The sequence below is a fragment of the Dreissena polymorpha genome, chromosome 4, assembly GCF_020536995.1.
Source record: "Dreissena polymorpha isolate Duluth1 chromosome 4, UMN_Dpol_1.0, whole genome shotgun sequence".
Classification (NCBI taxonomy): Eukaryota; Metazoa; Mollusca; class Bivalvia; order Myida; family Dreissenidae; genus Dreissena; species Dreissena polymorpha.
This window is the reverse complement of record NC_068358.1, coordinates 100,881,273-100,896,901: the sequence shown is the minus strand read 5'-3', so window position 1 is coordinate 100,896,901 and position 15,629 is coordinate 100,881,273. Positions and strand designations below refer to the sequence as shown.

The following is a 15,629-nucleotide window of genomic DNA, read 5'->3' as shown; positions in this document are numbered from 1 at the left end:
GTTTTGTTGTTTTTTCTTTTGCCTTTACATGTGTTATTTACTTCACAAAGTTTGAAGGGACAGAGACATCAGGTTTGTTGATCTCATGATTTTGTTATCATATCAAGAAATTTGAAATTTGTTGTTTCAAACTTTTTCTTCAATACGAGTCTGGCTCTGGGAATATGATGCTTAATACATGTGCATAAAACGTCTGTTATCCAGATAAGGTGGTGCAGTCTGCATCAAGTAGGACATTTTCTGTGTATATATTTTTTAAAGTTTCAACAAAGTGTCTTCTAAGCAAACATCTAGTTAATCCGGAAAGTGTTGTCCCAGACTGCAGAGGCCAATCTGGGACGATACTTTGTGCACATGCATTCATACCTGTTTTCCCACAGCAAAGCTAATATTAGTTCAATTTAAATGAAACTTCTTGCGCTTCATACTCAAAAGTAGTAGTTTTGTGCATTAAAAGTTTTTTTGTGTTGATCCCATTCAAGAATGATTACTAAATGAGGCATGTGTTTTTTCAATGTTTTTGAAGAAACTATATATATCTTATACAGGGCTTTTAACCCTTATATTTTCAGCCCCTTCCCCATTGAAAATAAGGTCATTTTTTCCAAAATTGATAAAGGAATTTCCCAAATTTTTATGCCCCCGGATCGAAAGATCGGGGGTATATTTTTTTGGCCTGTCTGTCATTGTATGTGTGTGTGTGTGTGTGTCCCAAAACTTTAACCTTGGGCATAACTTTTGCAATATTGAAGATAGCAACTTGAGATTTGGCATGCATGTGTATCTCATGGAGCTGCACATTTTGAAAGGTGAAAGGTCAAGGTCATCCTTCAAGGTCAATGGTCAAAAAAACAAATTCAAAAACTTTAACCAAAACTTTAACCTTCTTCATAACTTTTGCAATATTGAACATAGCAACTTCATATTTGGCATGCATGTGTATCTCCTGGAGCTGCAAATTTTAAGTGGTGAAAGGTCAAGGTCATCCTTCAAGGTCAAAGGTCAAAAGAATAATTCAAAGCGGCGCATTAGGGGGCATTGTGTTTCTGACAAACACATCTCTTGTTTGTTTTTTGTTTTTTACTTAGACATATTGGGCATCTCCCAAATTGAAAGCAATAAGCTCTAATATGATTAAGAATGCACCACAATGTGTCTTTTAATACTTCTGCACAATGAAAAAGACCCTGTTCCAAAACTTTTAAAAACACAGTTTTCCCAAAATAAGCAGTTATCGCGCATGAAATTCCCAATTTGAAAGGCTAGGGCCTCTTCCCAATTTCCAGATGAAAAGCTCTGTTATAAATACATTGCCCAATCGTGATTGACAAAATACTTTCTAAAATTCAAATTGGCTGACTTGATAAAGATCAAAATAAGTGACTAAAAGCAATCTTGGCTAAAGATCAGTCCTTTGAAACTAATTGTTCAAAATGTATTTAAATGCCATGAAACTTATACTTTATAAATGACATTTGTATCTTTAATAGAAGAAGTGTTTTTTTGTTTTCATTGATTAGATTTAACGGATCGCTACCCTCTTGATATTTGAAGAATGATCTTTCTGGCAATTTCTGTTAAACTGTCTGAACTTTTTGGTAAACTAATAACACTGATGACCAGGGTGCGAAGTAGCATTTGACATCCTATATTCTTCACCACCGTTCATAATGATCCCGACTTGTGACCAATCTTGGTTGTATTTGGATGACTGTTGACCATTTTTTCCAGCAATCTTCTATCTTGTATAATCGTAGATTGTCTTGAAACTATACAGACATGAACATTTCAATACAAAATCTTTAAAAAAAAATCTAAATAGCTGATGATCTTTGATAAATAGTTAAGAAAAGTAACTCCAAACAAACATTCATAAGTTAAAGATAACATGTTATTATGTACTGATAAATATTATGTTAATTCAAGTCTACAATATTTGAATAATGTTCTAACTACACAATAAACCTTGGGGAGACTGGCTGGCAAAATAAAGTATTCATTTATATTGACAAGCCAAGTAATGAACAATCATACTAAACTTTACATTTAAATACTCTTTGAATGAAGTCTGGAAAGAAATGATATTGTGAACTCAATATGACGATCAATGGAGAGTTATCAAATTCAGAATTATACCATTAAGTCATCCATACAAAATGGACAGATTTAGAAATTTATACAACCAATCAATCAATCAATTTTAGCAAAATTGTATTTATAATTTTGTAATTTACAAAACAATAACACGCATTATAACTACCCTTCTGCTCAACTTATCAGCCAATTTTGTGTTTGCTACCAATCTAGATTGTTCTATAATAATTGTGATTTTTCCGTAAAATATTAAATATTTTGGTTTGAAAGAATTTACTGACTATAATAAACAATAATTAAATGCATTTAATTGTTTTTGAATTGCTACTCTGTATAAACTGTAATCAATGCTTTATTAACTGTCCTCCATTGTAGTCTTCCCCTTTTCTTCTTATTTCCACATCCAACATTAACACATTTCTAGGATTCTAAAACTTGACAATTTTAACAATTTTCTTTGTTTGTGGAGCCTGCTTGACAGGTTTCACACGCTGTTCTGTGTTGTGTTCTGTGTTCTGTAGGTCCCTGGTCTCCTCTGCCTCTATACTCCAGGCCTCAGTGATCCTTCCCAGGGTGATACTGCTGATGCCTGGACAGGAACACAGCATACAATGAACACTTCATGTACATGTACACATACTGTACATTTATATAATTCATGAGCAACACATCATACAATTAACTGTTCATGTACAATTACATAGTTGGTACATTAGTGAAATACATGAGCATATCTTTGCAATATTTTGTTTCATGTTACTGAATTAAAAAACAACACTTTTTGTTGGGAGAGTATTAAGATTCTCTTTATCCCAAGCAGTTATTTCAAATCTTTTATTATGTGACAGCCTACAAGGTTCATCAAATGCAACATCACACACAATCAACTTGTGCAATACCACCCAAACCATACTAGTATTCTCTTTGTATGAGCTGTGTCATTGGGGAGTGGATCTCAACAATACGTTGCCAGAGCAACCAGTGCATTTTTGCAATCTGTTAAGGAGCTAAACTGTCCACTATAAAGTAATTCAAGGTTTTTTAGTCTCATTAGCGGAAACATTCTCAATCTATTCTGCAGCTAAGCTACGCTAGCACCATAAGGCATTAGACCCAACTTCGCATGATGCGGCAGCGGCTCAAACATCATAATAACTGTACATAAGCCCATCTGACCTTGTTGTTTCTGGAACTCTGGACAGTCCCGCTTGAGATGTTCCACAGATCCACATTGCTTACAACAGCCCCCGTTGGGGTAGAGACCCCGAGGGTTGTCAGGACAGGCCCGCGAGAGATGACCCGTCTCACCACAGATAAAGCACTTCGCAAAGGGAAATTCACCTGCAATTAATGTACTTTTTATGTAATATGAACAAAAACAGTTTTTTTAGCACAAAAAATGAAATCTTCAGTATTTTCTTCATTTAAACAAATTAAAATTGATCAATGACCTTAAATATGAAAAATTTGCATACAAAATCACAGATTAACAAGAGATGTGTTCGTCAGAAACACAATGCCCCCTATTGCGCCGCTTTGAAAAAAAGAAGACCTTTGACCTTGAAGGATGACCTTGACCTTGAACTTCCACCACTCAAAATGTGCATCTTCATGAGAACGCCGCTTTGAAAAAAAAAGTTGTTATACCCCCACAAACGAAGTTTCGGGGGCTATAAAGGAGTGAACTTGTCTGTCTGTCGGTCGGTCCGTATTAAGTGTCCGCTCTCTAATTCAAGTAGTTTTCATCCGATCTGCACCAAACTTGGTCAGAAGTTGTATCTACATGATGTCTAGGCCAAGTTTGAACATGGGCCTTGTCGGGTCAAAAACTAGGTCACGGGGTCACTTAGTGTGTTTTAAACATCAGCATGTTGTCTGCTCTCTATTTCAAGTAGTTTGCATCACATCTTCACCAAACTTGGCCAGAAGTTGAATCTAGATGATCTTATGGCCAAAATCAAACATGGGCCTTGCCGGGTCAAAAACTAGGCCATGGGGTCACTTAGTGCATTTTTTAACATTCAGCATGGTGTCCTCTCTCTTATTCAAGTAGTTTTCATCCAATCTTCACCAAATTTGGTCAGAAGTTTTATCTAGATGATCTGAAGGCCAAGTTCAAACATGGGCCATGCCAGATCAAAAACTAGGTCACAGGGTCACTTAGTACGTTTTACAAATTGAGCATGGTGTCCACTCTCTATTTCAAATAGTTTAAATCCGATCTTCACCAAACATGGTCAGAAGTTGTAACTAGATGATGTGTAGGTCAAGTTCGAACATGGGCCATGCCGGGTCAAAAACTTGGTCATGGGGTCACTTCGTGTGTTTTAAACCTCACCATGTTGTCCGCTCTTTAATTCAAGTAGTTTTTATCCAATCTTCATCAAAATTGGTCAGAAGTTGTATCTTGATAATGTCTAGAGTAATTTTGAATATGGGTCATGCCGGGTCAAAAACAAGGTCACGGGGTCACTTAGTGCGTTTTAAACATCACAATGATGTCCGCTCTCTAATTCAAGTAGTTTTCATCCAATCTCCACCAAACTTGGTCAGAAGTTGTATATAGATGATGTCTAGGTCAACTTTGAATATGGGTCATGCCGGGTCAAAAACTAGGTCACAGGGTATCTTAGTGCATTTTAAACCTCACCATGTGGTCCGCTCTCTAATTCAAGTAGTTTTCATCCAATCCTCACCAAACTTGGTCACAAGTTTTATCTTAATGATCTCTAAGACAAGTTTGAACATGGGTCATTCCAGGCCTAAAACTAGGTCACGGGGTCACTTAGTGCGTTTTTTAACATTCAGCATGGTGTCCGCTCTCTAATTCAAGTAGTTTACATCCGATCTTCACCAAACTTGGTCAGAAGTTTTATGGAGATGATCTTAAGGCCAAGCTAGAACATGGGCCTTTCTGTGTCAAAAACTAGGTCAAGGGGTCACTTAGTGCGTTTTAAAAATTGAGCATGGTGTCCGCTGTTTTTTGTGAAGACGACATGCAAAATATTATGTGTCAATGCGGCATGTGGGGGTATTCCTCATGTCTGTGACAAAGCTCTAGTGTTTTTTTTAACTTTGACCTTGAAGGATGAGCTTGACCTTGAAGGATGACCTTGACCTTGAACTTCCACCACTCAAAATGTGCAGATTCATGAGAACGCTGCTTTGAAACAAATATTATTTTTTTTACCTTTGACCTTGAAGGATGACCTTGACCTTCACCTTTCACCACTCAAACTGTTCAGCTCCATGAGATACACATGCATGCCAAATATCAAGTTGCTATCTTCAATAGAGAAAAAATTATGGCCAATGTTAAATTTTTTTTCGAACGGACGGACAGACTGACATACACACATACTGACATACTGACACACTGACATACTGACTGACGGACAGTTCAACTGCTATATGCCTCCCTACCGGGGGCATAAAATATGGGTTCTGGGTAGTTTTCAACCAGGTTTTCCGAAGGAAAAAACTGGTTATTAGATTGGCGAATGTCGGCAGGCAGGCGGCTGGGCTGGCGGTCTGGCGGAACAAGCTTGTCCGGGCCATAACTTTGTCGTATATTGTGAGATTTTAAAATCAGTTGGCACATTTGTTCACCATCATTAGATGGTGTGTCGCGCGAAAGAATTACATCGATGTCTCCAGGGCCAAGGTCACACTTTGAGTTCAAAGGTAAAAAATGGCCATAAATGAGCTTGTCCGAGCCATAACTATGTCATTTATTGTGAGATTTTAAAATAATTTGGCACATTTGTTCACCATGATTGGACGGTGTGTCGCACGAAAGAATTACGTCCATTTCTCCAAGGTCAAGATTGCCACGACTAAAAATAGATTTATTTTGAAACAAAGGGTGTTAATTATAAACAATCAATTCAGTTTGAGTTGTCTCCATTTATCAGACTTTTTTTTTGAAATTGAAACCCTGGTTTTGACAATTTTGTCCCTTGTTAAAAAAATTAATTAAAATAAGTTTTAGTCAATTTATTTATTCAATTATTTATTTATTTTATTTATTCAATTATAAATTCAATTTATTTATTAAGTTATAACAAGGTTACCTTGATATTCTAATAAGACCTGTTCAGGGAAACTGGGCTTAATGAATGTGCTTAAAGTGTCCACCCAGTTTAAAGAGGCTATTCAGGGACAATTATAAGGAATTTGTTAGTTTAAAGGAAGTCTCTTCTTTATGAAAATCCAGACCAAAAGTGTCATCCCTGGTTAGCCTATGCAGATTGCACAGGATAATCTAAAACAACAGTATGCACATGCATTAAGCCCCAATTTCCCAGAAAGAGGCTCCAATGTTTGGTCAGGCAGGCCAGCCTACTTGCCTGGGGCTAGCTTAACATTGCACTTGTTGATAGCATGCTCAGTGGATCCACATTTAAAACATATGCCAGTCCCCTGTTCAACGTCTCTCCTCATCTCAGGGCAGTCAGACATCTGGTGCCCAGATTCACGGCAGTGGAAACACAACTACAGTCATATTTAACATAACAATTATTATAATGTTCACTACCGGGTAAATGTATTTCTTTTATACCTAATGATAAAATATGACATTTCTGCAATAAAATAACAGCAGTGAAAATAACAAATTGTGATTTTCACTGATGAAAAGAACAAATTTTCGGAACTCCTTTTCTATTTTTAGAGTATCATAAGTACTTTTATATATTTTTTCTATGATTACGGGTGAATTAAAATCGACATTCCACCGAATCCAACACATTTTTTTTATATTTTATGCTTAAATTCACTGTTTATTTACATTGTTATAGTTTTAACTGGAAATTCCGCTGGTATAATGTCGTCATTTCGTCATACTTATGAGTAATGACGTCATTTTGGGTTTTGAGGCACGCCACGGGAGAAACTCCAAGAAAGGGTCACTTTTCAGCGAAAGGGAAACAGCTGTTAATCAATTTCTTGAAAAAGGGGCATAAAAGAAACAGAAAGAAACACTCATGATCATAGAAAAATAATATTTTCACTCATGGCTGCGCCACTCATGAAAATATAATTTCTATGATCACTCGCGAAATAACAAACGATCTTACACTGACATGAACAAACATCCTCTATGTCTCTTCTATTCTTTATAGTATAGAAGAGCAATGCTCTGAGAAAATGTAAGTTGCCACAGGCTAATCAGTATAAGTACTTTGTCTTCTTTGTGAAATTACAGACTATGTGGAAAGTGTTTTCCCAGACAGCACAAGCTATCTTTGACAATATTTTACGCACATGTGCTATGCCCCTGTTTTTCCAGAGAAGGTCTCTATAGATCTTTTTATTATGCTAATTGTCTTGTTCCTAGAACTGACAGCCATTAGGTAAATTGTGCAACGTTGGTACACTTATAATCATACATGTATTATAAAATGTTCACCAAATTTTTCAAACAGAATTTGGGGGCACAACACTTTTGTTATGCATAACAATTTTCATAAAATATCTAGAATTGAGCAGTTTGAAGGTAAGTTTGTTTTCGTGTGTTCATTTTCATTTACATACCCATCCAGGGGTTAGAGTAAAAGGTGTGGTGTAAGCCAGCAAAATATTAACAGGTGTTAAAAATGGTGGCAGATTGCTGATTTTTCTTGGTTTTCTGTTGGCCACCATTTTGATCATTAGTTAACATTCTTCTCACTTACAACACGTCAGTTACTTGTGTATGATCTGCCCATCTTGTACCTATTGATAACAGAGTGTAGTGGTATTTCATCCACACTCTGATAAATTTGCAGGAAATACTGTTAATACCCATTAACATTTGGTAAACGTCTACAAATACATATAGGATATTTGTTGGAATCGATGGAATATCGATTTTATTTCAGAGTGGTCATATAAAATAATACTTTCACCAGTGGCACAGCAACGAGTGAAAATATGTATTTTTATGATCACGAGTGAATTAAAATTAATATTCCATCCAATCCAACAAATTTTCTTTTTACATGTATTTTATGCTCTTTTCACAGTTAATGTTTATTGTAAAAGAGTTTAACTGGATAATTTCGCTGTATTTATGACGTCATTTTGTCGAAAAAATGACGTAATTTCACAGTATAACAGTGAAAAATAGTGATATTTTTCACTGTTATTTGTCACTGTTTAAAACAGTGAAATACCAGTTTAATTTAACTGATATTTCTCTATAAACCACCAGAAAGCATAAAATCAATTCATATACCCAATAATATCCATTGATCAGCTTAGTTTACCATGAGCCCCCATCCCACCCCATAATAATTTTTGGAAAACAAAATCTTTCTGAGGATAATGCAAGATACATGAAGCATGCTGTAACAGACAATAAGATTATATCTTATTGTAAATTTTCAAATGGGAAATTTCTACCTGCGTCTTCAACAATCAATACTGTACTCCATTATAATTGTAAGAATATTTGTAATATGTGGCATACAATCAGTAAAAAATACACTATACATTCTTGACTTATAAGCATTTTTCAAATTGTTTTATTAAATTAACACAAAAAAGTCATCTTCTAAAACAGGATACATACCTTTTTGTTTTCAGTATCTTTTTGTCTTTTCAGACGCCGTAATTCTGACCTTTGTTCTTTCCAGTTAGGGTCAGACTTGTTGAACTTTGGAAAGGCACCTTTAGTACCTCTATCTCTCTGATTCTTCATTTCACGCCGGTTCGGTTTTGGACAATTAAACGACTTGTGACCTTTCTCCTTACAGTTGTAACACTGAAACTCTGCCTGTTTACCATCAGATGGCGCGGAACACTCAGATGCCTTGTGCCCCTTTTGCTTACAATTATAACAGTCCATTGAACTATAGTCAACAGGCCCTTTTTTACCAAACTTTCCTTTTTTCAAAACCTTGCTTTTCTTAGCATTGTTTCCTGATTTAAACTGTTTGTCTTTCTTTACCCCATTTAGAATTGAACTTTTATTCAGGTCTATGCTTTCTGAAGACGGTTTTTGCTCTCCTTTTGGGGCTTCATCAGGTTTTGAAGATCCACGCTTGAGGTCTGCCCAGCTAGAAGCATCCTCAGGTTTTTTAGTCCTCTCACCAAATCTGGCAAATCGTGTCATCGTCCACAGAATCTACCAAATCAATATCAATTTTAATGCAGATTATTATAAACTGAGAAACTATTATTACACAATCTGTACTATGTGGGTCCCAGAACTCCCTTGGACCCCACTAATATTATTAATTATCACAAATGTTGTCTTTAATATGGGTTTGACATTGTCACAAGCGTGTTTATTACATGTCAAATTATCCATCTATTCAATAATAGTTATACCTTTTTGACAAGTACATTTAAAGCACTGTTGAGGAGTTTTACAAGTGACTGTCAATCAACAGTCAAAATATATTGGTAGACTTTGATATGGTGATTTCCCAACAGTTGCATGTGTGAAGAAAATAAAACAAGACATGTTTAATGATATGGAATCGAGAGCTTTGATCAATTTAGAACTCTGAAAAGAGCTGACTTACACGTATAGACCAGGCATAAAACTAAACTCCATTTTTACCTATAATTTTGTTGTGTTTGGAACTCAGATATTGTGTGCAACACATTGTCTCCTTAGAGTGTGCATTCACAACCCATCAAAAATGTACACTAAAGTTATTTGAACACCAAAAATTTTTTTTGGGGTAAACCTATCAACAACCCATGCAAAAGACAAAAAAATCTTACCGGACATGAGGTCCGATAACTTTTAAAATTTACCGGACATCACCAGAACTTACCGCACCTCGTTCGTCTTCAACAAACAATAGAAAATACTTTTTGTAGAGTTTTTTATTATTATGACTTTCAGAATGTTTCTAAATGCAATTAAATAACAACTTTATTAAAACCCGTTATTTGAAAACCTTTAGTTGAAAGTGAAGAAAGCTTTGTGATGTTTTAATACGTTTACAAGTAATATTAAACTGCTATCTAAAACATTAGAACTCTCACAGGGGGTAATCACATGACAATCAAGAAGAACACGTCTGTTCTGAAACAGGTGTTTTTCGCTGTTGTATACTCTTTCATTACTTGCGTTAAATCTTTAATGCCGCTTATTTCCCAGCAATATCAGCGAGAAAGTGACATGTGTTTACTTCGTATTAATATTCGCTTTATATTACGACTTTTCTTGCTATGAATCTACTTAGCCGGAGCTGTAATTTTGTGATCCTGCTCAGACATTTTGCTATTTTTTAAAAACATTAAAATTACATTTCAATCACTCAAAAATGTGTTGTGTCGCCTTCGTCGCCGAACAAGCTGCAATATTTTACTGGTTCTAATAATCTATTGTTTGTTTAAGAAGAATGAGGTCTTGTACATTCTGGTGAGGTCCGGTAAATTTTTAAAGTTATTGGACCTCATGTCCAGTAAGATTTTTTTGTCTTTTGCATGGGTTAGCCATTAGCTTAACCAGAAACTAAGCTCATGAAGATTTGCTGGCTCAAAAAAAGGTAGTCACCACTTTATTTTGCTTCTTTTAAAATGCTGGACTGAATCTGCAGGCATTGTATGTCTATCGTACTGACAAAATAGATTTAATTCGGAACTCGCGCGTTGTGGGTTTTTCCGATTTCTGAGCGCGTGCGGGAGGTACAAACATTGTCATTAATACAGTAATGACCAGTAACGTCAATATCAGATTTGCTTCCCATTCAGTAGAGGATAGTATATATTTAAACAACAGTAGTGTTTCTTTGAGGAAATGTCAAATTCAAGTCTTTTGTTGTTATTACTATAATTAATAATAATTACACATAACAAATCAAACACTGATATACATGTTTGTCAGACTTTTAATACAGGATTAAAGTCTAAATACACTGTTCAGATGTACAGCCGCCTATACGAATGGGTTCAGTAGCTACATCCTTAAAAGACATGAAAAACCGATTTTGTCTGCTGTATGGTAATGAAGGAACCTATACAAACGGCTTGACATATGCATTATTTCTTCTGAAAAAAAAACATTATTCATGTTCTTGTTTTTTCGGCATGCTTTATAGATATAGCAAATAAATGTAATGTATGGTAAAGCTAGTTAGTGATGTGCCTTCTAATCTTAAGTTCTTAGTCTTTAGCGAATAATTTTCTTTACTTTCAGATTAGATTAAAGAAAAGCATCACAATAGAGCTATATCAATAGACATATAAATATCCAACTGATATGGAACGATATATTAGTTCTAGTACTACGAAGGGACTAAGGATAGTAGGGTTTTTGTTGTTTGGTACTAGTCTATAAGATTTTAAATATATATTGAAATAGTATAATATATATACGATGCAGTCAATGTCTAGGTAGTTTTGTTGACAAACTTCCATTAAAACTTAATGCCCTGGCCTACGCACAGTATATGCAATGACATACTTACGTGACCAAAGCTGTTTACATGTACGTGCAGCATTATATCGTGTTACATAGTATTCTTACAAATTAAACATAATCGAGAGCAGTCATGCAAAGAAAAATGATTAAATCATGGTATTTTTTATCAACTATAATGAACATTTGAGCAGAAAAAGTGGTGTTTACTATTCAGCGATAAGAGAAATTATTGACTCACACTATTTAAAATATGCTAGTCAGCTTTTGTTGGTACCTACTGCGCGTGCTCAAATATCGGAAAAACCCAGACTGGAGAGTTCCGAATAACAACTAGAGTGTAACACATTTGTCGCCATTATTGCATTTTCCTGATTAAAACAAAGAAAAATTATTGTTAATTGTAGGAAATATACAACATGCATCGATTTATTTAAACGCATTTATTTATGCTGCCAACATCGTTGACAGTTTTTATAGGGTCGTGAAGATATATTAGATCATTAAAATTACTTTTAACTTGTAAACTGCTGGATCTTTTTTCCAATTATAACCTGTCTTTGTTGATAAAACAACTGTCTGTCCAACATTTATCACGAGTTAGCACAAACAGAGCAATGTTGTTCATAAATAAATCTACACTACTTTTCCTGTTCATACACAAAGTTTTGTTAATTGAACTTACCAAATGGCTTATGTTTATGTAGTTTCTAACCAAACTTTTAATTATGTGTATATTTTGATTTGTGAACTTTTATTGCTGCTTATTAATAGCATTAGTGAAATTGCCATTTCTGGGAGTATTGAGTCAAAATCATCAGTTTTTCACAGTTAAAAATTGTCATTTATGTCAAGTATTGCTGCTGTTTTAATTTTGTGAAATATCCGTGATGTTTTAGTGAAATGGCTGTCCACGGCCATACAGTATTAAAGAAGGAAAAAAAATGAATTGTATATACTGGTTGAAATTATAACCAAAAAAAATCAATCATTGTTAAGTTTGAACAAGAGCACCGACTTGCGGGTGCAGACTGCTCATCTATTTTTCTTTCTAAAGGTGAAGGGACCTATCTCAATTTCAATTACATAGGAGGGAGGGGTGGAGTGGATAGGGGTGTATAGTGTGGGGGTGTGGTCATTTATTACATTATCTTCCAAAAATGCAAAAAAAATTGCAACTTTGTGTTTTTTATCCATGTTTCAAAAAAAAAAAAAAACATTCGGAGGGGGGGGGTATAGTGTGAGGGTGTGGTGGTCATTTATTAGAATGATCTTTAAAAATAAAAATTTAGGGGGGGGATTCGGGGGGGCATGGGGGATGGTTTGGGTGGAGTGTATTGTGGTATGTCAGGTAATAGTTGTTTTGTCAAAGTATTAATCAAATCTAATCATAAATAAAGAAGTTATGGAAATTTTAGCAAAATTTAATAATTTGACCTTGAGAGTCAAGGTCATTCAAAGGTCAAGGTAAAATTCAACTTGCCAGGTACAGTACCCTCATGATAGCATGAAAGTATTTGAAGTTTGAAGGCAATAGCCTTGATACCGGTACTTAAGAAGTAAAGTGGATCTAAACACAAAATTTTACCATATATTCAAAGTTACTAAGTCAAAAGAGGGCCATAATTCCGTAAAAATGACAACCAGAGTTATGCAACTTGTCCTTTACTGTACCCTTATGATAGTTTGCGAGTGTTCCAAGTATGAAAGCAATATCTATGATACTTTAGGGGTAAAGTGGACCAAAACACAAAACTTAACCAAATTTTCAATTTTCTAAGTATAAAGGGCCCATAATTCCGTCAAAATGCCAGTCAGAGTTACATAACTTTGCCTGCACAGTCCCCTTATGATAGTTAGTAAGTGTTGCAAGTATGAAAGCAATAGCTTTGATACTTAAGGAATAAAGTGGACCTAAACACAAAACTTAACCAAATTTTCAATTTTCTAAGTATAAAAAGGCCGCGTAATTCTGTCAAAATGCCAGTCAGAGTTACATAACTTTGCCTGCACAGTCCCCTTATGATAGTTAGTAAGTGTTGCAAGTATGAAAGCAATAGCTTTGATACTTAAGGAATAAAATGAACCTAAACACAAAACTTAACCTAAATTTTCAATTTTCTAAGTATAAAAAGGGCACATAATTCTGTCAAAATGCACGCCAGAGATATCTAACTTTGCCTGCCCAGTCCCCTCATGATAGAAAGTAAGTGTACCAAGTTTGAATGCAATAGCATTGATACTTTATGAGAAAAAATGACCTAAACGCAAAACTTAACCGGACGCCGATGCAGACGCCGACGCCAAGGTGATGACAAAAGCTCATAATTTTTTTTAAAAATAGATGAGCTAATAAAATGTGTTCAGTAATTTAATCCGAAAGTTTTGTTGGCCTAATGCTTATTGCACTTGAGAACTCATCCTTTACAGTGTGACGTCTTAAGACAAGGTAACCGCACACATAGAGAATGCTATTGACATTATTGAGGGTGTGTATGGAACTATATGCTTTATGTGGTTACACATGCTGGTAATGAAACAATTTGACATGGATTTAACAGGAATTAAAAAAAAAAATTAAGTGTAAATAGTTTATTGTCGCAGTGTTTTTCATTAATCAGAAAATATGTAAATTGTTTCCTTTACCGCTTAATGCGGGTTAACCGGAGGGTAAAATATAAGAACTATAAGTTGCGAGTTTATCCTTTTACGCCTACGCCATTTTAGTTGCTAGGCCTAAAAAAAAAGTCTTGTTTCCGGTTACCCAAACTACCCTGTTTTTTAACTGCCAACTCAAAAAAAAATTATGTTACAAAATATGCATCTGAAATTTATGTCCGAAATTTACGTAACTGCGGAATGCATCTAAATTGTTCAGACACTCTTAATCATCCATACGCCTGGACAATGTTTTGTTTCATTGACAATTATTCTAGTCAATAAATGCTTTATTCAAAGGTGTTCAAAGAATATTTATTTGTTCTGTAATTTACAGATAAGGAAAATCTGGATCAAACATCTTGTTAAGAACTATATCTGAAAGTTAGTACTATGTCGTCATGCATTCCACACTGCTGATACTGAAAATAATGACATTTCATTGAGTTAAATATTCAATTAAGTGGTGTGGTACCGACCCACATTTTTTGGGGCATGTAACCAGAAATAAACCTTTTTTAGGCCTTATTCGGTGCCTTACTTAAAGTGATATTATGGGCATCAAACAGCATATGCTATGTTTATCATACATGCCAGAAATGTTCAGGTCCAAATCGGGACATTCCATTAACAAGAGGGCCAAGATGGCCCTAGTTCGCTCTGTCAATACTATATAAACTGTACGCTGAAGTTTCTTTAGCTACCACCATAAGTGTTAATTCTAAATTTCAGCTCAATTCAACAGTGAAAAATGCCCGTAGTTTCACTTTAATTTAATTCAACTTCTACAAAAATTTAACAATTGCGTCGATGAACATAACAAAGTTTGAATTTACCTGATTGTCTTTTATGTTTGGCAGATAAAATAGTTACTTCATAAATCGGAAATATAATTTGGACACTTATGACAGCTTGTTGTTGTTGTTGTTGTTTACAGTTGCAACACGTGCTTCTTCATGACAATCTGTTACCCAACTGTTTCGGCTACATGCCATTTAATGAAATGGATATGTCGTGTTTAAATGTTTAAATGGATATGTTACGTTTTGTATTGTGGTCTTTATCTGAAATAATTACCGTAAGTAAAGTTAAGGTTACATTACATGTCCTTTAAGAGATTGCTTTGAGACCGCTATGTCATTATCCAAAAAAACTTCTTAGAACACTCATAAGAATTATCTTGCTATCTCGTAAGGTAGACAAACAGGCATTTTGACAAAGTTCAGTTTTCTTGATTGTGTGTATTGTATACAAAATAAGTAACACATAATCGGATTTTATATTTAACACGTATTTACAAAAACAAATCCGCTGTTAAGAAAAATGTCGAAAGTTTACAGAAACAATAAAAAGAAAGCCGGCAGCGTCCCGGCATAGCCCCGGTTGTCGCCGGTAGTGCCCCGGTTGAGCCCCGGTGAAAGCCGGCAGCGTCCCGGCATAGCCCCGGTATACCGTAAAACCGCCGGCACTCACCGTTTCTATACCGGCATCAGACCCCGGCAGAGCTACGGCAACG

The 15,629-nt window shown here is 35.2% G+C and overlaps 1 protein-coding gene across 5 annotated transcripts; it reads right to left on the bottom strand.

Moving 5' to 3' along the window:
• Positions 1–1,869: 1,869 nt before the first annotated feature.
• LOC127877298 (uncharacterized) lies at positions 1,870–15,098 on the bottom strand. 5 transcript variants are annotated; one of them, XM_052422990.1, is made up of 5 exons: positions 14,950–15,098; positions 8,648–9,202; positions 6,444–6,588; positions 3,271–3,435; positions 1,870–2,683 (listed from the first exon to the last, which is right to left on the bottom strand). In XM_052422990.1, the coding sequence occupies exons 2-5, from the start codon at positions 9,188–9,190 to the stop codon at positions 2,523–2,525; spliced, it is 1,014 nt and encodes a 337-aa protein (XP_052278950.1). In that variant the 5' UTR covers positions 9,191–9,202; positions 14,950–15,098; the 3' UTR covers positions 1,870–2,522. The 5 variants fall into 5 exon arrangements, with proteins under 5 accessions (XP_052278950.1, XP_052278951.1, XP_052278949.1 ...); XM_052422991.1 differs by having other exon boundaries at positions 14,987–15,081; XM_052422989.1 differs by lacking the exon at positions 14,950–15,098 and adding an exon at positions 11,523–11,556.
• Between the last annotated feature and the right edge of the window lie 531 nt (positions 15,099–15,629).

Bases quoted from the DNA above. Each gene is read 5' to 3' on its own strand.
- LOC127877298 (XM_052422989.1), bottom strand. The intron at 3,436-6,443 runs GCAAGTAGGCTG...CATTAATTGCAG, and splicing joins CAATGTTAAGCTAGCCCCAG to GTGAATTTCCCTTTGCGAAG. The intron at 2,684-3,270 runs GTCAGATGGGCT...GTTCCTGTCCAG, and splicing joins AGAGTTCCAGAAACAACAAG to GCATCAGCAGTATCACCCTG.